Source organism: Pseudoliparis swirei, chromosome 5 (genome assembly GCF_029220125.1).
Source record: "Pseudoliparis swirei isolate HS2019 ecotype Mariana Trench chromosome 5, NWPU_hadal_v1, whole genome shotgun sequence".
NCBI classification, from domain to species: domain Eukaryota; kingdom Metazoa; phylum Chordata; class Actinopteri; order Perciformes; family Liparidae; genus Pseudoliparis; species Pseudoliparis swirei.
In genome coordinates, this window is record NC_079392.1 from 12,829,014 (window position 1) to 12,853,029 (window position 24,016).

The following is a 24,016-nucleotide window of genomic DNA, read 5'->3' on the forward strand; positions in this document are numbered from 1 at the left end:
AAAAAAAAAACCTTTTGGGGAAAGTTTTTTTCCCCCCCGGGGAAAAAAAGGAAAAAAAATTTTCCCCCCCCCCCTTTTTTTAAAAAAGGGGGGGGTTTTAAAAAATTTTTTTTTTTCCCGGGTTTTTTTTAAAAAAACCCCCCCCCCCCAAAAAAACCCCTTTTTCCCCCCCTTTTTTTTTTTTTGGGGTTTTTAAAGGGGCCCCCCCCCCCCCTTTTTTTTTTTTGGGGGCCTTTTGGGGTTTTTTTTTAAACGGGCCCCCCCCAAAAAAAGGGGGGAGTTCATCCGGGTTTTTTTGGGGGGGGAAAAAAAAAAAAAATTTTAAAAAAAATTTTAAAAAAAGAGTTTAAAAAAACCCCCCGGGGGTTTTTTAAAAAAAATTCCCCTTCCCCTTTTTTTTCCCCCCAAAAAAAACCCCGGGGGGGGGTTTTTTTTTTTTCCCCCCCCCCCTTTTTTTTTTTTTTATTTTCCCAAAACCGGAAACCCCCCTTTTGGGGGGGTTTTTTTTTTTAAAAAAATTTTTTTTTGGGGGTTTTTTTAAAAACCCCCCCCAAAACCCCCAAAAAAGGGGGGCCCCCTTGGAAAAAAAAAAGAAACCCCCTTTTTTTAAAACCAATTTTGGGGTTAATTTTAAACCCGGCCCGTTTTTTAAAAAATTTCCCCCCAAAAAAAAATTTTTTTTCCCCCCCTTTTTTGGTTTCCCCCTTTTCCCAAAGGGGGGGAAATTTTTTAAAAGGGGGGGAAAAAAAAAAATTTTTTCCCGGGGGGTTTTTTTAAAAAAATTTTAAATTTTGTTTTCTTTGGGTTTTTTTTCCCTTTTCCCAAAAAAAAAAAAAAAATTTTTAAAAATTTTGGGGTTTTTTCCCCCCCAAAAAATTTTTAAAAATTTTTAAAAAATTTTTTTAAAACCCCTTTTTGGGTTTTTTCCCCCCCAAAAAATTTTTTGGCAAACCCCTTTTTGGGGGTTTTCCCAAAAGGGGGTTCCCCTTTTTTTTTTGGGGGGGGGGGGCCCCCCCCCCCAAAAAAAACCCTTTTAAACCCCCCCTTTTTGGGGGGTTCCGGGGGTTTTTAAAATTCCCGGGGTTTTTTTTGGGGTTAAAGGTTTTTGGGGGGGTTTTTTTTTTTTTTTCCCAAATTTTGGGGGGGGTTTTGGGGGGTTTGGGAATTTAAAAAATTTTTTATTTTTTCCCAAATTTTCCGGGTTTTTTTCCATTTTAAAAAATTTAATTTTTAAAAAAAATTTAAAAACAAAAAGTTAAGGGAAAAAAAACCCCAAACCTTTTAAACCCCGGGGGGGGAAAAAAAGGGGGGGGGGGGGGGAAAAACCAAAAGGAAAAAACCCCGGGGGGGGAAAAAAATTTTAAAAAAGGGGGGCCCCGGGGAAAAGGGGGCCCCCGGGGGGGGGGCCCCCCCCCCCCAAAAACCCCTTGGGTTTCTTTTTGTTTAAAAGGGGGGAAAAAAAAAAATTTTTTTTAAAATTTTTTTTTTTTCCCCCCCCCCCAAAAACCCCCCCCCAAAAAAAATTTGGGGGAAAAAAACCCCCCCGGGGGGGCCCCCCCCCTTTTTTTCCCCTTTGGGAAAAAAAAAGGCCCGGAAAATCCGGGGCCCCCCCCAACCCCCCCGGGGGGGGAATTTGGCCCCCCGGGGGTTTTTTTTTCCCTTTTTTGGGAAAGGGGGGTTTTGGGGGGGGGCTTACGGTGCTGCCATGCTGAGATATTTCCATAAAACTGCCACCAGGTCTGTGATTCAATTATGCTCCGGTCTTTAGTTTGCCAGTTTATCACTGAATCCAATAAAGGAAGGAGATGTAGAGGTTTCTTGGAGATTTAGAAGAAAATACGGCTTCTTGCACCCTCTGCTTCTCGTCGAGCAGAAGGACATTTTAGAAATTGTAATATTAAATAATCACTGAAGCAAACCAGCTCTGGATTGATTCGAAGTAATCGCCCCCTCCTTTAGAGAATATTTTTTTAAGGCATAGTTCAATTTACATGAGATGTGGACTTAAACGCTACTGGCCATTCACACAATACTAAAGTGCATGAAAAATCTGAGTTTGCAGTCCGTGGGAGTAGCTAAGCAACCGTGCAAGAAAAGAAACGCCTTTAGAAATCTGTCTTTGATGGCTGCAGATTACAACTGGATTTGGCTTTAAACTTCCAGGGCGTTGGAGGAGCTCCCTGACTGAGATGTGGAATGAGTTCTCTTACAGTACGCTGTGTCAGACAACATTAGTTTCCACGCAGACTGATTTGTGGGAGGATAAGACATTTTAAAAAGCCTTAATTGGCTTACGGGGGTCTGGTTCTACCCACGTTTGCTTGATTGAGTTACCGTCCTGTTGGATTAAGAATTCCATTCACCGGCATTTAAGGAAAAAAAATTCAAGACAGCAACGTATGTTAGGGAAAGGAAATCAAAGCGATCTAAATCTTTAATTTATCTGTGGTTGTTAATGATTCTAAATTTAGATAGGAGATTTGGATTTGACAGGAGCCCTTCCACTATTTATTTAACCTAGGAAAAGACATCTGCATCTGTGAGCAGTGCATCGTTGCACAAACCTCTGCTTGTTCATTGTTGTTATGAACATACAGGCGGCAACGCTAAAGCGACAGGTTGTGAATGTGGTGAGTCCCCTGACAGGGGAACCCGAAACCTTCCAATGAGAACTCACACATGCCTATGACAGCACATGACTGGTTACTATGTTATTTAGCCTGACTAATGGAGAGAGGACAATTATACATAGATATAGTTGTTCCCCTACCCTCTCCCTCATATCAAGCCACACAATATTCATATATTATGACACAATGTAAACCAATATTATCCTGTTTGGACATTAAACAAAACACAGTGGAGGGATTATCACAGGTTTCATGTGATTAATTGCAAATTTGTGAAGAAAATTAGAAGTGCTTAAGGACAACATCTATGAAGGTGCTACATTATTCCCTTATCCTGTGGCCCCACAGGGACACTCTATGGCCCAACTTTATTGTAGTTTATATTGTGCTGTGCGTGTAAAATTGAGTTTAATCCAATTGGAAATAGTGTGGTGTAAGGGGAAACGTGTTGGCCCATTGCATCCTAACAGCTGAATCTGGTTCGCACGTTGGAGCCATGGAGTCATTCTGAGGCCCTCACAGAGACAGTGAAGTGAGCACTGTGTACGCGGAGTCAAAGCCCTCACCCCGTCTCACAGTCACAACACTCACACATAGACGACACAATAACTGAGATGATTTTAATTCAGTCCAGTATGGATCCAGTCCCAAACCAGCAGCAGCTTGTGCGCAGGGTTTATTTATCACCCCGTAAATCAGAGTCGCGCATCCTGGCTGCGCACGCCCATTAAAACAAACAGTCGGAACAAGGAAGTTGCGCACCGGCTCGACCTGTCGACGCCTTCCGCGACACCGACAACCAGCAGTAAGTAAGTCGTCTTTTTTACCATCACTATGAAGTTTGAACTCAAAGGGACGTGGGGAGTAAGTGTGTGTGGGAGTGTGTGTGCGCGTTTCGATACTCGGGGAGTTGTGCGCCAAAAAGGTGACGACGACCACAGGCTCAGATGTACAGGTGGTGAAAGCCCCCCCGCGGCGGGGTCTGCGTGTGCGGCGCAGTGTCTAACTTCAAAGCTGAATAGCTTGTTAATGCTGTGTCGTTGAAGCCCCATCATGGCAGAAGCGGAAGAGGAGAGAGGCCCGCCAAGTGAGGAGCAGCAGCTCAGCTCTTCCGCCGGCGGCGGCCCGGAGGACACTCAGCCGACTGCCCCCGCAGAGGGCACGGAGGAGCGGGCAGCGGAGGTCGCGGCGGCCCGCCCCCGGCCTGCGGACCTCTCCGTGGAGCCATCTCTGCACCAGTTCAAGACCAGGAGGTTCTTCGTGTTGAGGGTAAAGACTTCCACTTTCCCACTTGACAGGCAGCTTGTGCTGCCAATGGCTGACTGCAACAGATGGACCGGCTTTAGAAAGTTCTCACCGCAGGTTGTTAGAGATTCCTGAGAATAACAAGTGTTCGTCTACTTAAGCTACCCAACTGCACTTTGTCCCCAGCTACTTTACTCTTTGATTGTACAATGTTACTTGTACTTAGGTTATACTTTGCTAACATTAGCTTTATACTTCTGCAACAGTATACAGGGCTCTCAAGTGTCACGCATTTCGGTCTTAAATCACGCACTCCCGCCACACATCGAATTTCTCACGCTGAAAAAAAACTATCGGCTATTTAATGTTTTAATGTGCCGCAGCGCGCAGCATGAGCTGGCCGCGCTGCCCTCACCGTGGAGGAATCAAGCGCTCCCCTGGAGTTCTGCTGTGAGGAGCCACTTATCAGCCAATCAAAAAAAAGAAATGGGCTCCACAATAGCCAATCAGAAACAAACCCGTATCTGTTGTATCTGGGTGAGATTTAATCCAGCAACCAATGAAAATAAAGCATCCTGGAATTGCGCGCGACTGACTGATATACGAAAATTTCGTGCTGGGGGGGGGGGGGGGGGGGGCTGATGGAAATGTCACTCTTGCCTGTCTTCAAAACTTGAGAGCCCTGAGTATACTAGAGTTGACAGCTGTAGTTATGAGTGTATTTAATTAATGTAGTGTTTGTTTGCCTTGTACAACATCAAACATACACATTAGCAATCCATTGGACCAGATTTAGCTCAATGCTAATTTTCATCTGCAGTCCCAATGAAGATCAAAATAACCCAGTGACAGAACAGCCTGACACAGTTATACAGTTAGCTACTTTGCTGGTTACGATATTTCATTTATGACATCTAATCATAGAACAGTGTATTTAATCCAACAGGTTGTTACGCTGCTATAAAGCTTCCACCTCGACCAGAAACTACATTATATCCAACATGAATAAAAATGTAAACCTGTCCAAGGGCTGCATAATATTAATGTAAAGGCAATACTTTAAAAGTATTTCGCTGACTTCTGCCCTCACTTTAGCAAACTTTTTAGTGCAGGACTTTTACTTGTAAAAGGGTATTTTGACATTGAGTTATTGCTACTTTTACCCCACTGTATAAAATGCTGAGCAATTAATTTGATACAATAACAGCAGTCAAATCATCTTTGGAGACTAATGTCTTCAAATGATTCATGAGACTAATCACTAGTGAGACTAATGGCCGATGAGACTAATGGCCGGTGAGACTAATGGCTAATGAGACTAATGGATGGGCCTGTGGGGCTGAACAGATGCTGAAACACAGCTGGAACAAGTTGTAAACAGCACCATGTGAGAACAGCATGTTGTACCTTTAGTTGCAATGGTTAGTCAAAAGCATAAATTATTATAGTTACATTCCAGGATATATACATGTACAATCTCCTTTCTCTCACAGAAATACATTTTCAACTAGAATAAATCTGTTTTGCGACTCCATTCAGTTTGACAGATATCAAACCTAGCCAATGAACAATTTCAGATCACTGAAAACGTCCATCTCGGGGTCACAGCTTCACTAACTATGACCGCTGCTTCTTCATTAGAGCACATTATTCAAGCTTTCTTTCTGACTTTTATACTTATACAAGTCTGCTATGGTTGACAGACATTTTCAGAAAACACACAAACTTGCATAATAACTGCGTTATCAAGTCAGCTGAGAACTCAGCCGTTATTCTTTCTTGGCCAAAGTTAATTGAGGCAACTTGAACTGTATTACTTACTGTATTATTTACATTGCATATATGTCGATTCACACGTACTTACACATTGTGCCAAATATTAACAATAGAATTGTTGTCAGTGAGTATATTTGCTAGCTAACTACTGCTCAGGAGGAGAACAGCCCACAGACGGTACCTTGGGGTATAAGGAACAAGTGATGCAGCGCTTAGAGAAACAACAACATATTGCTCTCAGGGACAATACCTATTTTTTCAAGTTGGGTTTGTGGGCCAGGTATTCCCACTCACCTGGAAAGAGTTTGCAACACTAATAAGTGAATAAAGTGTGCCGTTCCATTTCAGCAACAGTTTGCTGTACGAGTTAGAATGGCACCTTTCCAATTAAACTCCACTCCCCGCCATGAGAGCATGACGCCTGTCATGGTGTAGGGCTATTATGACGTGAAGAGCATTCAACTAATGCACATTACAGTTATTTAATTACTGTTTGGCCAATAGCGAGAGCAACATTTTTTAATGACAATTTAGTAGCCTGATAAGATCAGCACAATGCAACAGCAAACACGTACAACACTGTACAATTCAATTCAATTCAATTCAATTCAGTTTATTTCTATAGCCCAATTTCACAAATTAAAAATTTGTCTCGGAGTGCTTTACAATCTGTACACATAGACATCCCTGCCCAAAAACCTCACATCGGACCAGGAAAAACTCCCAAATAACCCTTCAGGGGGAAAAAAAGGGAAGAACATTACAGCACATTACAACACAATGCAATACATCAAAATACATAAATACATTTCCAAAGTAGCAGATATTAACATGTGGACAAATATAATTCCATGTTAGAGACATGACGGTGTGGATCGCATTGGAAAACAGACATTTGTATTACGTACAGAAGCTTTCTCTTGAGTCTTCAAACACCTGAGTTACTCAGATGTTTATACGTGGAAGATGCACACTCAGCTTTCTTCATTTGCAGTCATTTTCATACGCAGAGGCCTCATGTTTTTTTGTTTATTGTCATTTTGTTGGAGTACGAGTCCCAGATGTGCATCTGCCTCAAAGATCACCCCTCAAGCTTGCTGTCACACGTTGTCATTGTCACGATGGAACATTTGAAAGTGACACCCGTGCTTTTCTCTCTCCTCAGCCTGGCACTCTGAAACAGGGCATCAAAGACGTTGAAGCTCTGGTGGATGAAGAAGTCGATGGCAGCCTTCACAGCGTTTGGCTGACGGTAGAGTGAGTTTGTCTCTTTGGCTCTGTAAAAAATCATCAGCTCAGTAGACCAGCCCTCTATACTTGCAGGTCTGTTGGAGGGGTCATGGGAGTTTGTCCATCTATCCTTTATATGTTTTGTGGACTTGGAGAAGGCTTGCGGGCATGTCACCCAGAGAATCCTATGGGGGTTACTGCAGGCATATGGGGTACCGCGGTCTTTCAATGAGCCAACCGGTCCTTGTATAATCACGGTCTGGAGGTTTTTTTGGCACGTCCAAATGGTAAGAAGCCCCGGATTAGAGCAAGACCAATGCTGGAGGTCTGGTCTCGGAGCAGACAGGGGCCTGGCTTATACATACTACTTTGGGGATGTGGTATAATAAAGTGTTTTGGAAGAACCATCAAATAAATTATTCCTTAACTGGAGTGACAAGGTTGTCACCTGACAATGATGACGCAACTATAAATGCACAGGTTACAGTATCATGTGTTGCTCATCCATAATCCATAATTAACATATCTACAGTTTAACTGCAGATAATCTGCTGCCCATAGGGAGTCTTACATTCTGCACATGACATACGACAATACAGGTCCATATCTGCTCTGCGTGATCCGATGGAGACTCACGTATTAATCACACAAGTCAATGCAGAGTGAACTAACTGCCTCAAACACGGAGCAAAATGACACGGCTGCAAAGGCATTTACCAAGTGCACTTGCGATACGTCGGGTTGTATCACTCCATGCTCAACTTTTCAGGAAACATTTTAAAGCCCGGCTGTGTGAGAATTAATAATGCATCTCAATTAGGCAGCTCTGTCCAACACGCGGTAACGCTTGTCCTACATTTGGCCCGCAGTTGCCGTCGCTGCAGACTTGGCTGTAGGGTGTCTGGCGACACAGAGAGTGCATTATGTGGCAATTCTGTGACGCTGCTGCAGAATTTCCCGAGAGGGAGGACGGTGACTTATGTCAATAGAGCATGAGAAAATTCCTAAAATCCAGCCCTGCTGAGGATTGTCACTATCTTTAAAGAGGAAGGTGATGCTTTAATTGCGTGGACTGTTCCTCTTTCGTTTCATTATTATCTGTATCTCATCTTATTATGTACCTACAGTAGAGCCGGTAGTCCAGCACATCCCTCAGCGTGTTGCTGTCAGTGTCAGCAGCTTGTCAGACCATCCACGGTCTGACGGTGCGTCACTGTAACACCTCTGTACTATCCGCGCTGCCGTGGCCAGTCGAGTTGGGGCTAACGCATTTCGTTAGCACAGTCATAGCTCTTCACCCACACCTTTCCCATGATGCCGCTGCTGTTCAGTGAACTGTCTTTTTCCTTGGCCCGCGGCTGCCTGCAGCAATCAAGTGTTTCATTGGGAGTTGGCTACATGAGCTCGGCTCAGCAGGCCGGAGAAAGAGAATCCATCGGACAATTAATTAGTTGTGTGTGTGTGAGAGAGAAAGAGAGAGGGAGAGAAAGAGGGAGAGGGGGAGGGGGAGAGGGAGGGAGAGAGAGAGGGAGAGAGGGGGAGAGGGAGGGAGAGAGAGAGGGAGAGAGAAAGAGAGGGAGAGAGAGAGATGGAGAGGGAGAGAGAGAGAAAGAGAGCTTTGAAGGTGTTTCTGTTAATTTGATTTTTCTTTCCATAGGAAAAATAGGATTGTATCATGAAGTATAGCTTATTTTGGTATAAAAATCAGCCTACTATTAATATTGTTGAAAGAAAATAGTTGTTTTAAAAACAAATGTTAGCGGCAGCCAACTGTCAATCACAGAAAACCTCACCCTAAAACATCCCCTGCTTTATGGTCTTGTTGACTCTAAAGGTACCATCATTTACTCAATGAACATCATACTGTATTGAAGAAGACTTAAAACTAGAGATTGAGACCATAAACTCATGTTACAATGTACTGAGGTAATAAATCGAGAGAGAAGTAGAGTCATTTTCTATAGACTTCTATACAATCTGACTTCTTTTTACTGGCTAGTGGAGTGAATGCAAGTTTAAGAGACTTCTACATCGGCTTCAGGTTCTTGTGGGGATCAATGAGCAGGAAAACAAACAAAATGCAATGATCAGTCCACTATAGAGAAGACTTGACCTCTCAGATTTCCCTAAGCACATCATTCTTAGTCGGGGACTCCCCTACCAACATCACAACTTGACTTCAAACAAAAAGACGCAGATATACAGAGTGATATAAGCAGTGGCGGCTGGTGAATTTTTTTGGGGGGGGGGCGCAGTTTAAATAGCACTCAACAATGAGAAGAAAAGAGGGTTTGAGTAGAATATAGTAAAAAACAAAGCTTTATTTCAAGAACACAGCGTGCTCAACACGGTCCAATAACAACTATCAACACACTGTAACTTTGGGCATGAGCGGTTCAGAGCAGCTTTAAGGAACATGGGATTGGGTTTCAGAGGTTTGCAAAATAAAAGAGTTTCACCGTCACATGAAAGAGGTTCAGAGCAGAATAGAGTCAGAAAGAGATCACATGTTACATGGGGGACAGAGTAGAGCCACTACTGTAAAGACAAGTAGCCTCCTCTCTTTAAAGTTGGCAAACTTCTCAATAACTCTCTGGTTAAAGTCAATCATGTCTGTAACCAGCCTGTTTCATTATTCTTGAGGGAATGTGTCTGTTTTTCAGAACTTCTTCGTTGTGTTTCGATGCCAGTTCGGTCTCCTACTGCTCTGCATGAAGCTAACTCGTTAACAGCTGTTAGCGAGTTAGCTCCATGCTCTTAGCTAGATAACTGCGGCAAGATTCGTGCTTTACACTTGTCTGAAGCTCTGTAGATCCCTCACCAAGGTGTAGTCCAGAGAGTTTCAGTCCCAGGACTTTGGAACAACAGACAGGGGGAACAAAAAACGAATTACTCATGGAGCATTCAGCTAATCAGCTCCGGTTAGCATATCGGCTAGAGGAGAATCTCCGGGTGTACGTCCTCCCGCGGTCAGCGATTTGCTGCTGAATTTTTAATTCCGGATGTTCGGCTCCCAACTCTTTCAGCCTGTCCGTAACAATATCGGAGCGCCGATTGAAAGGTCTTTCGCGTAGACATACCACAGAGTTGTCAGTCACTAACGCCATGCTAACAACAAGCTTCTGCTAGCTATGTTGCTCAAGATCATGTGAGTGGAGCTCCTGGCAGGGTTGCCAGGTCTGTGAGATAAAACCAGCCCAATATCTGAACTCAAAATATGCCCGTGCCAAACCATATACACTGCTTTTAAAGTCCAACAGCATTGCTATCATTGCCAAATGTATTGTAATATCTACAAAGTAACAACATATGTTTAGTTTGCCAGCAGCAAAAGCAGTTTTCCTCAAGTTATTTCACCTAGGTCCTAAAATGGCCTTGTGTAATTAGATACAGTATATTATCATAAATAAAATGTGTATAACGTATGATCTGGAGTCAGTTTGGTAGGATTTGGGTATGAATAAATTATTTCATTTAAAATATGGATTTTATTTAAAGATATTCATGTAATTTGCATGCAAAATAGGTCTACCCAACCAAGGACACAAAATTCAACCCCAAGAACACTTCAAAGTGGTCTGATTCCGCAGGAAAACCGCGGACCTGGCAACACTGCTCTATGGGCTGAGGGAACATACGGGTCTCTGATCTGCCGAATATCGCGTGCGCATCCATTTGTGCGCCCAAGATTCCCGGTTTCATCCGCCAATGTGAAGCCGGTCATTGCCAAAACGACTGAAATGTTGTATCGATGCCACACACGTTAGACCAGCGCGAAAAAGGGAGGGCTTTCCGTGATAATGGCGATATATTATATTTTTTCACATTAACTTAAGTGGTTGTTGACAGGCTTACGGTCTCCCACACATATTTAGCGCGTCAACACGGTATATTTGCTATTTAAATGATTTGGCATATAAGGTTTTTGATAGGATTTTTTTTCTTTTTCTTCTTCTTCTTTTTTTTTCATGTCCAAATTTTAAGAGGGGCGGCGCCCTAGCGCCCCCTATGGACGAACCGCCACTGGATATAAGCCCTTAGTGGGTCCCGACCCCTAAATTGGGAGGCCTGGATAACAGTATTAGACAGCAGATCAAACAAAAGAACATTATATCTGTCGATCAGACACTGGTTGAACTGGTTAGAACCGGTGAACGTATGCAACCAGTGACAAGAGACGACAAGTAGACGTTGCTTCATTTCAGGAGTCACAAGCTATAAAGGTTGTGACCGTGGCTGTAGTCTAAACTAAATACTTTAATCTTCTGTACACTCGAACAATGAAATAATTAACGCATAAACTGGAAACGTAGTGCATGTTGTTGCTTATGCTTGTAACACGCTGTATACACAAAGACATAAAGATGTTAAAGAGATCAGACCAACTCATTGGACGTACAGCAATGTGCTCTATAATAGTACGATAGTTCACAAAGTAAAAAAAAGAGTGTGTCAGAATCTAACGCGCTCTCTCTCTGGTTGTTTCAGGGTGGATCACTGGAACAATGAGAAGGAGCGCCTCGTCCTCATCACGGACAACTCCCTCCTGGTCTTCAAGTACGACTTCGTCATGTTCAACTGTGACCAAATCCAGAGGATCCCGCTGAACATCATAGACCGCATGTCCCACGGCCAGTTCAGCTTCCCAAAGCACTCCCTGCTTCAGTAGGTCCTCTCCTCTTCCACAGTAAACTCAAACCTTCATCTGCAGCTTCGACCTCACATGGTCCTGTAGTCTGTGGTGGATAAACGAACCACACTTTAGCTTCAGTGTGCCGAGCAGCATTGTGTCGCGATGAAAGCCGTGGTCTCCTTTTTCACTCATTTTCAATGAGTCTATTAAAAAGATGTATCCTCGGAGTGTTTTGGCGCTGATGAAAAAACCTCACTTGGAGAATTACAAATATTAACCCTAATTATCTGCTCCGTGCTCTAATTTGCTTCACAAAAGTGAAAATCCCTCCTACCACAGGATTAACCGTTGAGCTTCAACTGGAAACTTGCCTCGTTTGCTCGTGAGTTATTGTTTCAGAACCTCGTGTCCTCAAGCTTTGTGAACACCTTTAGAGGATGTAATGAAGAATGTAACACGCAGCCGTTTTGTTCTGCGGGATTTCAAAGGTGGAAGTATGCATGATACACTTCCAGTATGGACAGTGTGGAGTTGTCAGTGAGAGCAGTGACACGGCGCTGAGGGCATCAGAAGGCCGCGGAGGGGGATCGGTGCCGGGGGGCAGCCGGGTCGCGCCGAGCGGCCGGGGACCGGCGAGGCAGCGAGACGAGTGCGCTGAGAGCTCTTTTTTCAGGAAGGGGTAAGGAGTGCAAAGCTGTCACTTGGAGCTGTCGCTTAACTGATTAGTGGCAACATTAATGTAGTCCTTTCATCCAGACCTTTTCAAGGCGGCTCAGGGAATACCAAACCAACTCGAAATAATTTGATGAATAAAACGTAATGCGCTGTGAAGAGCTTAGACGAACGTGGCCTGTATTGGGGGCTTTATCTCCGCACATTCGGCTGAATTATACATAAAAGCGCTCGTGAAAGCCACCCGGGAGACCAACAGCAAAGAGACGGATTCGAATGAGAACGACTCGACCCTCAAACGCTTCCCCTCTCTGTCTTCATCTTCAACGACTTCCTCCCCCTCTTCTCTGCCTCTCCCTCAGGAAGCGTCTTCTTTTGTTCGTCTAGGTCATTCTGTCTTATTTTTGGAAGAAAATCGATCTACAGTAAAGTTCATGTGTATATGAGAATCCTCCCCACTGCTGTGATGGTACGGGGAACTTTGTTTCCACATCACAAAATCAATGAGAGAGAAAAGTAGGAAAAGTCGGCCTGTGAAGATAATTTGGCTGCGATGTTTAATGACGCTTTCTTTTTTTCGGGTACATTTCATTTCAAGATCGGGATATCGGGGTCGATCTACTCAATTCAATTCTGTGTGAATGTACTATAGACATTATATAATAGTATTAGAATTCCTGTCACGGTTTTGACTGATTTGTCGGTGCATTTAAAAGATTTACACATGAAATAAATCCGGTCACAAATAATAACAAAAAGAGATTTCTTTACCAAGTTGCTGGTGCAGGATTTATTATGTTAATGATTAGTCAATACATTTATATCAATGTATCTAGTTGTTACATTTTGTATAACAAAGTTAGTAAAGCCATGTAGTACACATTTAATGAGTCTTCTACACAGTGAGGTATACAGTTTTAATTAAACACTAGTAGCCACTGGTAGCATTTTTTTATTTGAAATGATCCCAGCACAGCTCTCCTCTGTTTCTTCGTTCTTTTTCTTAGAATTGAGATTTCAGAGTGACGGATGCCTTTATATTGCCCTCTGCCTTCAACGGCTTCAACACAAATGTCACACTCGCTGCTTCATTCAATGACTTTACTGAGTGTAATTCACCTCAACTGCACTTTCATAAATAGGACATCCGCGGCATAAATTGCAAAAAATAATGTAAATACATACTTGAATTTCCACCAATAGGCGTATAATGTTTTTTGGGCATTCGCTGCTCTAAATTCAAACACCTCGGAGCGGTTTGTCGGCTCGTGGACTCGGCGGTTCGGGGTGGAAACGTGTTTGCCAACAGCCCGCAGCTATGATATCACAGCTTTTTGCATCATGACATCCGCTGCAATGTGGCTGTATGCTTTAGGCTTCGGAGGGTTGCACGAGCATCTTCGTCATGAATAATGTAAATGTCTTTTCAAGGCCCGGACGGTGTAGGAAACTGTGTATAACAAGTGAGCTCTTTGTTTCTTCCCGTCATCACTTCACCCCTTGTTCCTCCCTCTGTCGTCCATGTTGGATGGATACGTGGATGGATGGCTGACAAACCACGCAGGCTCCACTGAGCGATCGCACCCGATTTGGTTGTTTGGCTCTGAGATGATGTGGGACTGGAGACAGATTTGATGTATACATCCTGTGTGATGACTTAAGAGACCAAAGCGGTTGAAAGATTCCCCAGGAGGAATCCCTCGTTACTTGCCCTTAAACTCAGAATATGGCGATGCTCTTTTATGTGTGTGTGCTTTTCCTCCGTTTGACCCTCTCTCTCTCTCTCTCTCTCTCTCTCTTGGTAAGTCTGTTGGTCCAACTCCCAGCGATAACATACCTGTATATTAGCCCAAAAAGTGTACTATTCCCATTCAGACTAAGTTTCCTCCCTGCACAACATTTGCTCTGGAGGAGGCTCAACATGCTGAGCAGTAGTCGTCCGTTGGATGGTTCTTGTGTAACAGGGCGAGGTGATCGCCCTCATGATCATCAGCTGCAACACCATTGTTCCGCCTCAGGTGTTTAATTATGTTGGCAGGGAGTGCTCTTTGTACAAAGGTCAAAATGTGTGACAGATTATTAACGAAATCAGAAGACTGTTGGGAAAATTGCCCGCACCCTGATTTATTTATCCTCCTTCTATTTTTCAAAACTAGCGGGTTCATTACAGAAGACTGTTTCTATCCCACATTTAAAGTGGTTTAGATCAGATTCCCCCAAAAAACGCTTTGAAAGCCACAACAGATTTGGGGGTTGAGTATTTTTTGTGTGTCTCGTGAGCAAACAGCCAGCAGATAACTTGTAACACATGACACTTGTGTTTTTACAAGGAGATGTGGAACACTTGGCAGGTAATTTGGATATTCATTAAGAATGCTTTTGCTTTTCTGAAATGTTCATCAAGTAGAGCAATATAACAGTGAGAAATATAGTATGTTTTAAATGATAAATAATGTTCACAATGAAAAAGGCCTCGTGGGCTGCCTGTCTGCACATACTGAGGCAGTTGCTTTGGAACTTCTCCACTAACATCAATCGTGTTTCTTTCGTCATCACAGGTGTGAACTAGAATGGGCACTCGGTAGAGCGCATACCTTCGCATATCACAAGATTGGGCATTGAATTATGAACATTTTGGCATTAGTTGCATGCCAATTGGACAAAAATGTATCGTGCTATGGTAAAAAAAGAGTTTGACCTTTCCATGACCTTGACCTTTGACCCGATTGATCCCAAAATCTAATCAAATGGTCCCCGGATAATAACCAATCATCCCACCAAATTTCATGCGATTCAAGAACATTTTGACCTGTTCATGACCTTTGACCTTGACCTTTGACCCGATCGATCCCAAAATCTAATCAACTGGTCCCCGGATAATAAACAATCATCCCACCAAATTTCATGCGATTCGGTTCAATACTTTTTGAGTTCTGCGAAAGATTTTTACCTGTTCATGACCTTTGACCTTGACCTTTGACCCGATCGATCCCAAAATCTAATCAACTGGTCCCTGGATAATAAACAATCATCCCACCAAATTTCATGCCATTCGGATCAATACTTTTTGAGTTTTGCGAATAACACGCATACAAATAAATAAATAAATACACGGCGATCAAAACATAACCTTCCGGCATTTTCAATGCGAAGGTAATTATATTGATTTGATCTGTGATGCAACCACTGAGGAACTGCCCAGCGTCAGTAGGATGACCTGGATAACTGCTGGTTATCAGCTGGCCTTTTGTTGTCAGGTGGAGGATGAGGCTCCGCCTACTCCGGTTCCTGGGTGTTGCTTGCCGATCTCTCGCATCGAGACCTTCTGTGAACCAATCAGATTGCTGTATTTAAGCTACCTGTTCTAAAATGTTTCATGCCCACAATACCAGGAGCATATTGTTTTATACATGTTCAGTTACAAAATAATGATTTTTCCTCCATTAATCTGACTGTTTTCTTGATTAATCAATTCGTCTTTTGTTTTTATAATATCATAAAATAGTGAAAGTGCATCCAAGGTGAACAACCCAGCAATTCAACTTTTATAGATCCCAATCATAAATTATTGGGATAGTACAGGCCTAACTTTCACTAAATAAAATAAACATAAACACATGCTATGTTCACACGGCTATCAACAAAAGCAACAATACTGCCATAAACATTGTTGTTGCGTGTTGCTCAAGCACTCGTGGACGTAGTTAAAACGTCCAACGACATTATTTCGAATGGAAACGGAACAGATTCCCACCAAAACATAAGGATTGGTTGGACGCTTCATTGAAGCAAAAATAAAAAAGACTCAACTTAAGACGCCCTCTGAGAGAGACGATGTGTTTCCATTCACACGTTATAAACATGCACTTGCCTCGACTCCACAAACATCGGATGCTTTTCATCAGGTCTTGTGCACACGCTGCCCAACACTCAGCGTGCGTCTGCTGGAAGTGCCAGAATAATGTAGTTGTGTCGTAGCTTTTAGTCGCCACAGACTTCAGACACACTTTACAGCGGCTTGCTCGAGGCCGGACACTGAAGAATGCTCCGGCGGTGCTGCTATGAACGATGCGAGCCCAGGGAAGTGGTGACTGTTCTGTACTTCCCAAGATTATTCAAATACATTGATAAAAATCCATTTATTGCACAGCTCTAAAAAGAGATGCAGAGGAGGCTGTTTTTAACTCACCATGACCCTGTCCCGTTTGAACAGTAGCACAGACACTGTATTCCCCACCGTTGTGACAGTCTTAGCGAGATGAGATCCAGAGATCCCATTTGATGGACGGAGAGAGAATGTTTGCAGCAAGTAGATTAACGCCAGTATCATTTCAAAGATGGGATCTCGAAGTATTCGAAGGCGTTTGGTTTGCTCTCTTCTTCTGGCGTTTCATTAGGCTGAGGGAAGATATGACCCCGGGGCATTTTCACGAAAGCCTGCGGTATTTGCTTTAATATGAGGAACACGCTGGAGATTACCTCAAGGACTGGTAAACATGAGGCTGCACTCGCATAAAGTATTTGCCCTGAGGACAGATCAGTGCCGTTTTTCTCCATTATTCTTACATTGTTAACATGGAACCAACTGATCCGGTGATCTGCCTTTTGGGGAAACAATGTGAACTGATGTTGAACAAACATGATGTTGACAGTTGTTGGGTCGCCGCTGGAAACCATGTTGCTTTCCCAACATGGCAAGCATTTCTTAACATTTGAAAGAGAGTGTGGCAGTGGGGGGGTGTTTAGGCTCGGCTGCTGAGTGGGTGGAGCGGGGGTGTGGTTCAGGGAACGGTGTCTGATTGTCATCAGCTGGACTGATTGCTAAACAGAGTGGTAATCAGTCCAGCTGATGATATGTGTTTGTGTATCTGAGGCGGTCTCCATAAAGGAGCTGGCTGGACAGCAGATCGGGAGTCAGCGTGGAGAGCAGAGACACAGTCTGCAGTGGCAATAAAAGCGCTTACCAAATATCCCTCTGGCTGCTCAGTCCTTATTGGTGCTTAGGGGGGGGGAACCTACTGGTGACGGCAACACGCCTGTCACACTGGAGCCAAACGTGGGACCCTTTCTTTTTTTTTGTGTGGGGAAAAAAAAAACCAACAACAAAGAACATGGAGAGCATCCAGCAGCACCCAGATCAGCCATGGATTCAGCTGGGGCAGATGCTGGGGAGGATAGCAGCGATGATGCAGGACCAGGCGGAGGCAGGCCGGCAGACACTGGGGAAGCTCCTGGCCCAGGCAGAGGAGCAGACGCGCGCCCTGGAACGGCTCGCCGCCCAGACAGCTGCGGCCACACCGGTAGCTTCCCCCTTGGGGGGGGTGGAACTCCAAAAAATGACGGCGGGGGACGACCCGCAGTCGTTCCTGGAGACTTTTGAGACGGTGGCGGAGGCATGCGGCTGGCCAGTGGGGGAGTGGGCGATTCGTCTCCTGCCCCTGCTCACCGGGGAGGCGCAGACTGCGGCCCTGGGGCTTCCCCCAGCAGCACGCCAAAGTTACGTGGACATGCGGAAGGCGGTGATGGATAGGCTGGGTCTGACTCCGGAGGATCACCGGCGGAGGTTTCGCGAGGCCACGATGGGGCCCGACGACCGGCCGTTTGCGTACGCGCAACGGCTGAGGGACGAGGTGGCTGCAGCCCGGGAGCACAGAAGGGGCGCAGGCGGTGGTGGAGAAGGCCGTCGTGGAGCGGTTCATGGAGGGGCTGCCGACCAGAACAGCAGAGTGGGTCCGCTGTCACGGCCCCACGTCGCTGGAGGCCGCCATCACACGGGCGGAAGACCACCTGGCGGTGCACCCCGGCGGCCAGGGGGACAGCGACAGCGCACTGGCTCCGGCCAGGCCGATGCGGCCCCTGACGCGACCCATACCGGCCCCAGTAAACACCGGCACCCTTCCCAACCCACAGGTAGTCCCTCAAACACCAGGGCAGGCGTGTTGGAGGTGCAGACAGCCCGGACACATCCGGCGGGAGTGTCCGCTGATGGAGGTGGGCCAGGTGATCCGGGTTGCCGGCTCTCCAACACCCTCCCCAGGTCCGGGAGCGACATACCGCGTACCGGTAAGAATCCAGGGGGGTATACATCAGGCAATGGTGGATTCCGGCTGTACACAGTCTATGATCCACCAGAGCCTGGTTCGACCAGGGGCATTGGTGGAGGCATTGTGGGTGAAGATAAGATGTGTGCATGGGGACATTCACGAGTATCCCATAGTGTCAGCGGAAATTAGACACGGGGGGAAAAAGCATAACGTGAAGGTCGCGGTTAGCTCCCGCCTTACGCACCCCTTAATCTTGGGAACCGATTGGCCGGGCTTTGACAAGTTAATGGGGAAGGCTGCGGGGGTGCGTTCACAGCAGACAGGGTCATGCGGTGTGTGCGCCGTGCTCAGCGGTGACGCGAGGTTGTCCGACACTGCAGACGGGGAGGGGGAACCGGCGGAGCCTCCTATGGCGACTCCTCCGGCTCCCGAGTTTCACTCCATGGAAGATTTTCCACTCGAGCAGTCTCGGGACGTTACTCTACGCTCAGCCTTTGGCCAAGTGATACGAATTGATGGTCAGTTGGTGCACCCTGACGCAGCGCAGACATATCCGCACTTCACATTGATCAGGGACAGACTGTACAGAGTGAGCCGTGACACTCACACAGGGCAGGAAAGCACCCAGTTGTTGGTGCCGAAGAGCCGCCGGGAAATGGTTTTCCAGGCGGCTCACTATAACCCGATGGCTGGTCACATGGGATATGATAAAACTCTGGACCGGATAATGACCCGATTTTATTGGCCGGGCATCCGGGCGGATGTGCGCCGTTGGTGTGCGTCCTGCCCGGAGTGTCAATTGGTAAACCCTCCGGCCATTCCGAGGGCACCTTTGCGCCCTCTGCCATTGATGGAGGTTCCATTTGAGCGCATCGCAATGGACCTCATCGGGCCATTTCACCGGAGTGCACGCGGATATCGCTTTGTGTTAGTCTTCGTGGATTACGCAACACGATACCCGGAAGCGGTGCCCTTGCGCAACATTTCTGCAAAGAGTGTCGCGCAGGCGCTGTTTCAGGTCATCTCCCGAGTCGGAATCCCGAAAGAGATTCTGACGGACCAGGGCACCCAGTTCATGTCAAGAACACTGAGAGAACTTTACGGGTTACTGGGTATCAAGTCTATTCGGACCAGTGTGTACCACCCACAGACCGACGGGCTGGTGGAGCGTCTGAATAAAACTTTGAAGTCCATGATCCGTAAATTTATTAATGACGATGAACGTAATTGGGATAAATGGCTTGACTCTCTGTTGTTTGCAGTACGGGAGGTTCCCCAGGCCTCCACGGCATTTTCTCCCTTTGAACTTTTGTTCGGCAGGACTCCACGGGGGGTGCTCGACCTCATTAAAGAAAACTGGGAGGAGGGGCCGAGCACCAGTAAAACGAGATCCAACACGTCCTGGACCTGCGAGCAAAGCTCCACACACTGGGTCAGCTGTCACGTGAGAATTTGCTCCAGGCCCAGGAGCGTCAGCAGCGGCTGTACAACAGAGGTGCCAGGCTGAGACAATTCACACCGGGAGAGAAGGTACTTGTATTGCTTCCTTCTTCCAGCTCTAAACTCCTCGCCAAGTGGCAAGGGCCCTTTGTGGTCACACGGCGAGTGGGGGATGTCGACTATGAGGTGGTGGGTTCTGATAGGGGCGGAGCTACACAGATTTACCACCTCAACCTCCTAAAGGCATGGAGGGAGGCGGAGTCTGTTTCTCTGGTGTCCTCGGTATCTGAGAGAGAGGAGCTGGGGCCTGAGGTCCCAAAATCCACCAATCCGGCCTCGCTCCTTTGTGAAGACCGTCTCTCCGGGACCCAGAAAACAGACATTGCCCGGTTGCAAAAGCAGTTTGCTGATGTGTTCTCTCTCCTTCCAGGACGCACAAACCTCATAGAGCACGAGATCGAGACTCCTCCGGGCGTGACAGTGCGGTTACGACCCTACAGGTTACCTGAACACAAGAGGAAGGTGGTTCAGCGGGAATTGGCTGCAATGCTGGAGATGGGGTAATAGAAGAGTCCCACAGTGCCTGGTGTAGTCCCATTGTTCTTGTGGTCAAGAAGGATGGGTCTATTCGGTTCTCGTGGACTATCGCAGGGTGAACGAGTGTCACGGTTCGATGCTTACCCAATGCCCCGGGTCGACGAGCTCCTGGACCGACTGGGCACTGCGTGTTTCTTTACGACACTGGATTTAACCAAGGGCTACTGGCAGATTCCTCTGTCGCCAGAGTCTAAGGAAAACGGCCTTCTCCACTCCGATTGGGTTATACCAATTCACCACGCTTCCCTTTGGGTTGTTCGGGGCCCCAGCCACCTTTCAACGCCTCATGGACCGGGTGCTGCGTCCGCACGCTGCATATGCTGCCGCCTACCTGGATGATGTGATCATACACAGCACCACCTGGGCGGAGCATGTGCAGCGGGTCGGCGCGATGCTGGAGTCCCTGAGGCAGGCGGGGCTTACGGCCAACCCGGGGAAGTGTGCAGTTGGACGGAGGGAGGTACGGTATCTGGGGTACCACTTGGGCGCCGGGCAGGTGCGCCCTCAGGTGGACAAGACCGCCGCCATCGCAGCCTGCCCGCGGCCCAAGACTAAAAAAGAGGTGAGGCAGTTTTTGGGGCTGGCGGGCTATTACAGGCGGTTCATCCCGAACTTTGCAGAGCTGACCAGCCCCATGACTGACCTGACCCGGAAAGGTGCCTCAGATCCGGTCCAGTGGACGGAGCGGTGCCAGTTGGTGTTTGAGGAGGTAAAGCAAGCTCTCTGTGGGGAACCACTCCTTCACACACCTAACTTCTCTCTCCCTTTTACTCTGTAGACCGATGCGTCGAACAGAGGGCTGGGGGCCGTTTTGTCCCAGCAGGTAGAGGGGTTTGACCGCCCCGTGCTGTACATCAGCCGCAAGCTGTCGGAGAGGGAGGGCAGGTACAGCACGGTGGAGAAGGAGTGCCTCGCCATCCGGTGGGCGGTCGACTCCCTGCGCTACTACCTCCTGGGACGCTCATTCACCCTCTGGTCGGACCACGCCCCGCTCCAATGGCTCCACCGCATGAAAGATACCAACGCCCGAATCACTCGGTGGTATCTGGCTTTACAGCCTTTTAATTTCAAGGTGATCCATAGGCCGGGGACACAGATGGTCGTGGCCGACTTCCTCTCCCGCTCTCATGGGGGGGAGGGGGAGTAGGTTAGGCCGGATGTTGCCCCGGCCTAAGTCGGGCGGTGGAGGTATGTGGCAGTGGGGGGTGTTTAGGCTCGGCTGCTGAGTGGGTGGAGCGGGGGTGTGGTTCAGGGAACGGTGTCTGATTGTCATCAGCTGGACTGATTGCTAATCAGAGTGGTAATCAGTCCAGCTGATGATATGTGTTTGTGTATCTGAGGCGGTCTCCATAAAGGAGCTGGCTGGACAGCAGATCGGGAGTCAGCGTGGAGAGCAGAGACAGTCTGCAGTGGCAATAAAAGCGCTTACCAAATATCCCTCTGGCTGCTCAGTCCTTATTGGTGCTTAGGGGGGGGGAACCTACTGGTGACGGCAACACGCCTGTCACAGAGAGGTAGAGCAAGTCGTACACCCGAAATGTTTCCCTTTGTTGCATTTGTGAAGTTGTTACAGTCAGAACCAAACCAATAACATATTACAAATGATGTTGTTTGACTCCGGGTGAAAAGTTGAACAAGCCCGTCCTCGTCGGACAAATGTGCAAATATATTCAACTGAGAAAGTTGAAAACCCAAAAAGGACATTTGTCTTGTTTTCATTAGTTGAGCTGACACATAACTGCATAGTATCTTAATTACTCGACATATAAGGTGTCTAGAAATAGCAAGTGTATTTTCGGTTTCGGCACCCAAAAGCTGAGCGTTTTCTTATTAAGTACAGAGGGGCACAGAGCAGTGAGAAACGGGGAAGTTGAAACGATTTATGAGGGGGGGGTTTCTCTTTTGTAGAATCTTTTATTTGTTCTTCTGGCTTTTTTTGCTCCCAAAATAATATTGGTGTTGATCAAACACAACAGATGAAACATGCTAAATCTAAGGGGGAAACACAGTGTGTGTTCCTTCAGCATGCTTGTCCATTCTAACTAGTTTGTTATTACGTTCATTATTCATTTATTCCCTCAGGGCTAAGGACTCCGTCTAGCTCCAAGTATTAGTGGAATATAGATCAAATTAACTGAATTTCTATTGAAATGTGTTCATCAAAACTGAAAATACAAGTTGCAGTTTAGTTATTTAGTATTTTTAAATAGTGCATCCCGCTCAATGGAAAACATAACGAGAACTTGTTTGTAGTAATGTTGAGTAACGTCATTGATATGGTGACTGACGGGAGAGACTCTGACGTTTGTGTTCCTGTATGTCTTGATGCGTCCAGGCGGGAGGGGGAGGGGTTGAGAGTCTTCTGGGACCGGCTGAGGGAGCCCTCCTTTACCTCCAGGTGGAACCCCTTCGCCACTGACTTCCCCTTCGTCACCTTCACCGACCACCCTGTGAGGAGCATCAGCGACACATTCAATGCCCTCTGCGACGTGAGTAGATCAATCGATGGGAACGGTATAAAATTGTTTAACGGCTCAGTTCACCAACGTACCACTATTGGTAACCACGCCATGACCAACACGAGAGAGCTGCAAACAGGAAATACATGTGTTTTCACGGATTACGTCCCTGATCCTCCCACCCTCTCGTCACAGATGCAGAACTTTCGAGAGCGGCTCCACGAGGCGGCGCAGCACGCCCACGCCGTGAAGCCCTTTCCCGGGAAGGCCAACGGCGTCCTTGTCCTGAACCACCTGATCCACATCGAAGCCTACGTGGGCCTCATGTCTTTCCTTGGGAACCAGAACAAACTGGGATACTGCATGGCTCGAGGAAACATCGGCTTCTGACACCTTCTGCTTTTCATGTAATAGTGTTGTTGTCGTTCAGATAGTCTGGGAAAAAGGATTATCGCTCCTTGAATTCCTGTTTGTACGTTCGTTCATTGAAATTCTTTCAGGATTGACCAAAGACGTTTCCATATTGGGGTTTCCTTTAGTGACACGTTTAAGTCTGGATTCTCAGGATGTTCTGTGTTAGGTTAAAACAACTGTGTGATCTCCCCCCTCTGCTTATTACAAGTGTGAAACATCCGCATTTCAACACCGCGCCGCACTGGCTGTCGAATCCCCCGCTGCTCTCAGGGCGCTCCTCAGCGGTATGGTAATTCCACTCTTTTCCTAACGGGACTCCTTTGTTCCTCCCCCGGTGTGTCTGTTAAACAGCTCATTCCCATGCCGTTCAGCCCCTGTGTTTCACCGAGGGACCCTGAGATTCACCGGAGCACGGGGGCACATTTGTCAGTTCATAGTTTCATCATCCGCTGTGTAATTTTACAGTGCATATATGGACAGTGTCGGTATTCCTCCTTGATGTGTGTGTTTACTGTGTCGCTCCGCGTGGTTTTGGTGTCACAGTGTGTCATTTGTTCTCTTGTCCTTTTGTGGTGGTATAAAATATGCAGATTTGTCTTTGCACCGTCTTTTATCATACGCTAACCATGTCCAGACGAAGCAAGAATACATGTCCGGTTGTTGCTGCAGTGAATATTATTATCACTGGGAGAACTTCCTGTAATTATTTACTACATTTTAAATCCTATTCCTCTCACAGTGAGGCTGATATCAATGAGGCACATTTAAACATGAAACATCTTTCTTAATTTAAGTATTATTAATGTAAGTAATTAAAGTATTTTTGGACCTTATGGCATCATGAGTCTAATAGTAATTCCACCGCTTGACCACTGT

At 46.4% G+C, this 24,016-nt stretch overlaps 1 protein-coding gene across 3 annotated transcripts; it reads left to right on the forward strand.

Annotated features, from left to right (window-relative positions):
• Positions 1-1,698: 1,698 nt before the first annotated feature.
• Positions 1,699-23,741, forward strand: tprg1 (tumor protein p63 regulated 1). Of its 3 annotated transcripts, none has more exons than XM_056414511.1 (6): positions 1,699-1,737; positions 3,677-3,899; positions 6,817-6,908; positions 11,370-11,546; positions 22,603-22,756; positions 22,922-23,741. In XM_056414511.1, the coding sequence occupies exons 1-6, from the start codon at positions 1,706-1,708 to the stop codon at positions 23,114-23,116; spliced, it is 873 nt and encodes a 290-aa protein (XP_056270486.1). In that variant the 5' UTR covers positions 1,699-1,705; the 3' UTR covers positions 23,117-23,741. The 3 variants fall into 3 exon arrangements, with proteins under 3 accessions (XP_056270486.1, XP_056270488.1, XP_056270487.1); XM_056414513.1 differs by lacking the exon at positions 1,699-1,737 and adding an exon at positions 1,744-3,439; XM_056414512.1 differs by lacking the exon at positions 1,699-1,737 and adding an exon at positions 1,744-3,435.
• Positions 23,742-24,016: the final 275 nt, after the last annotated feature.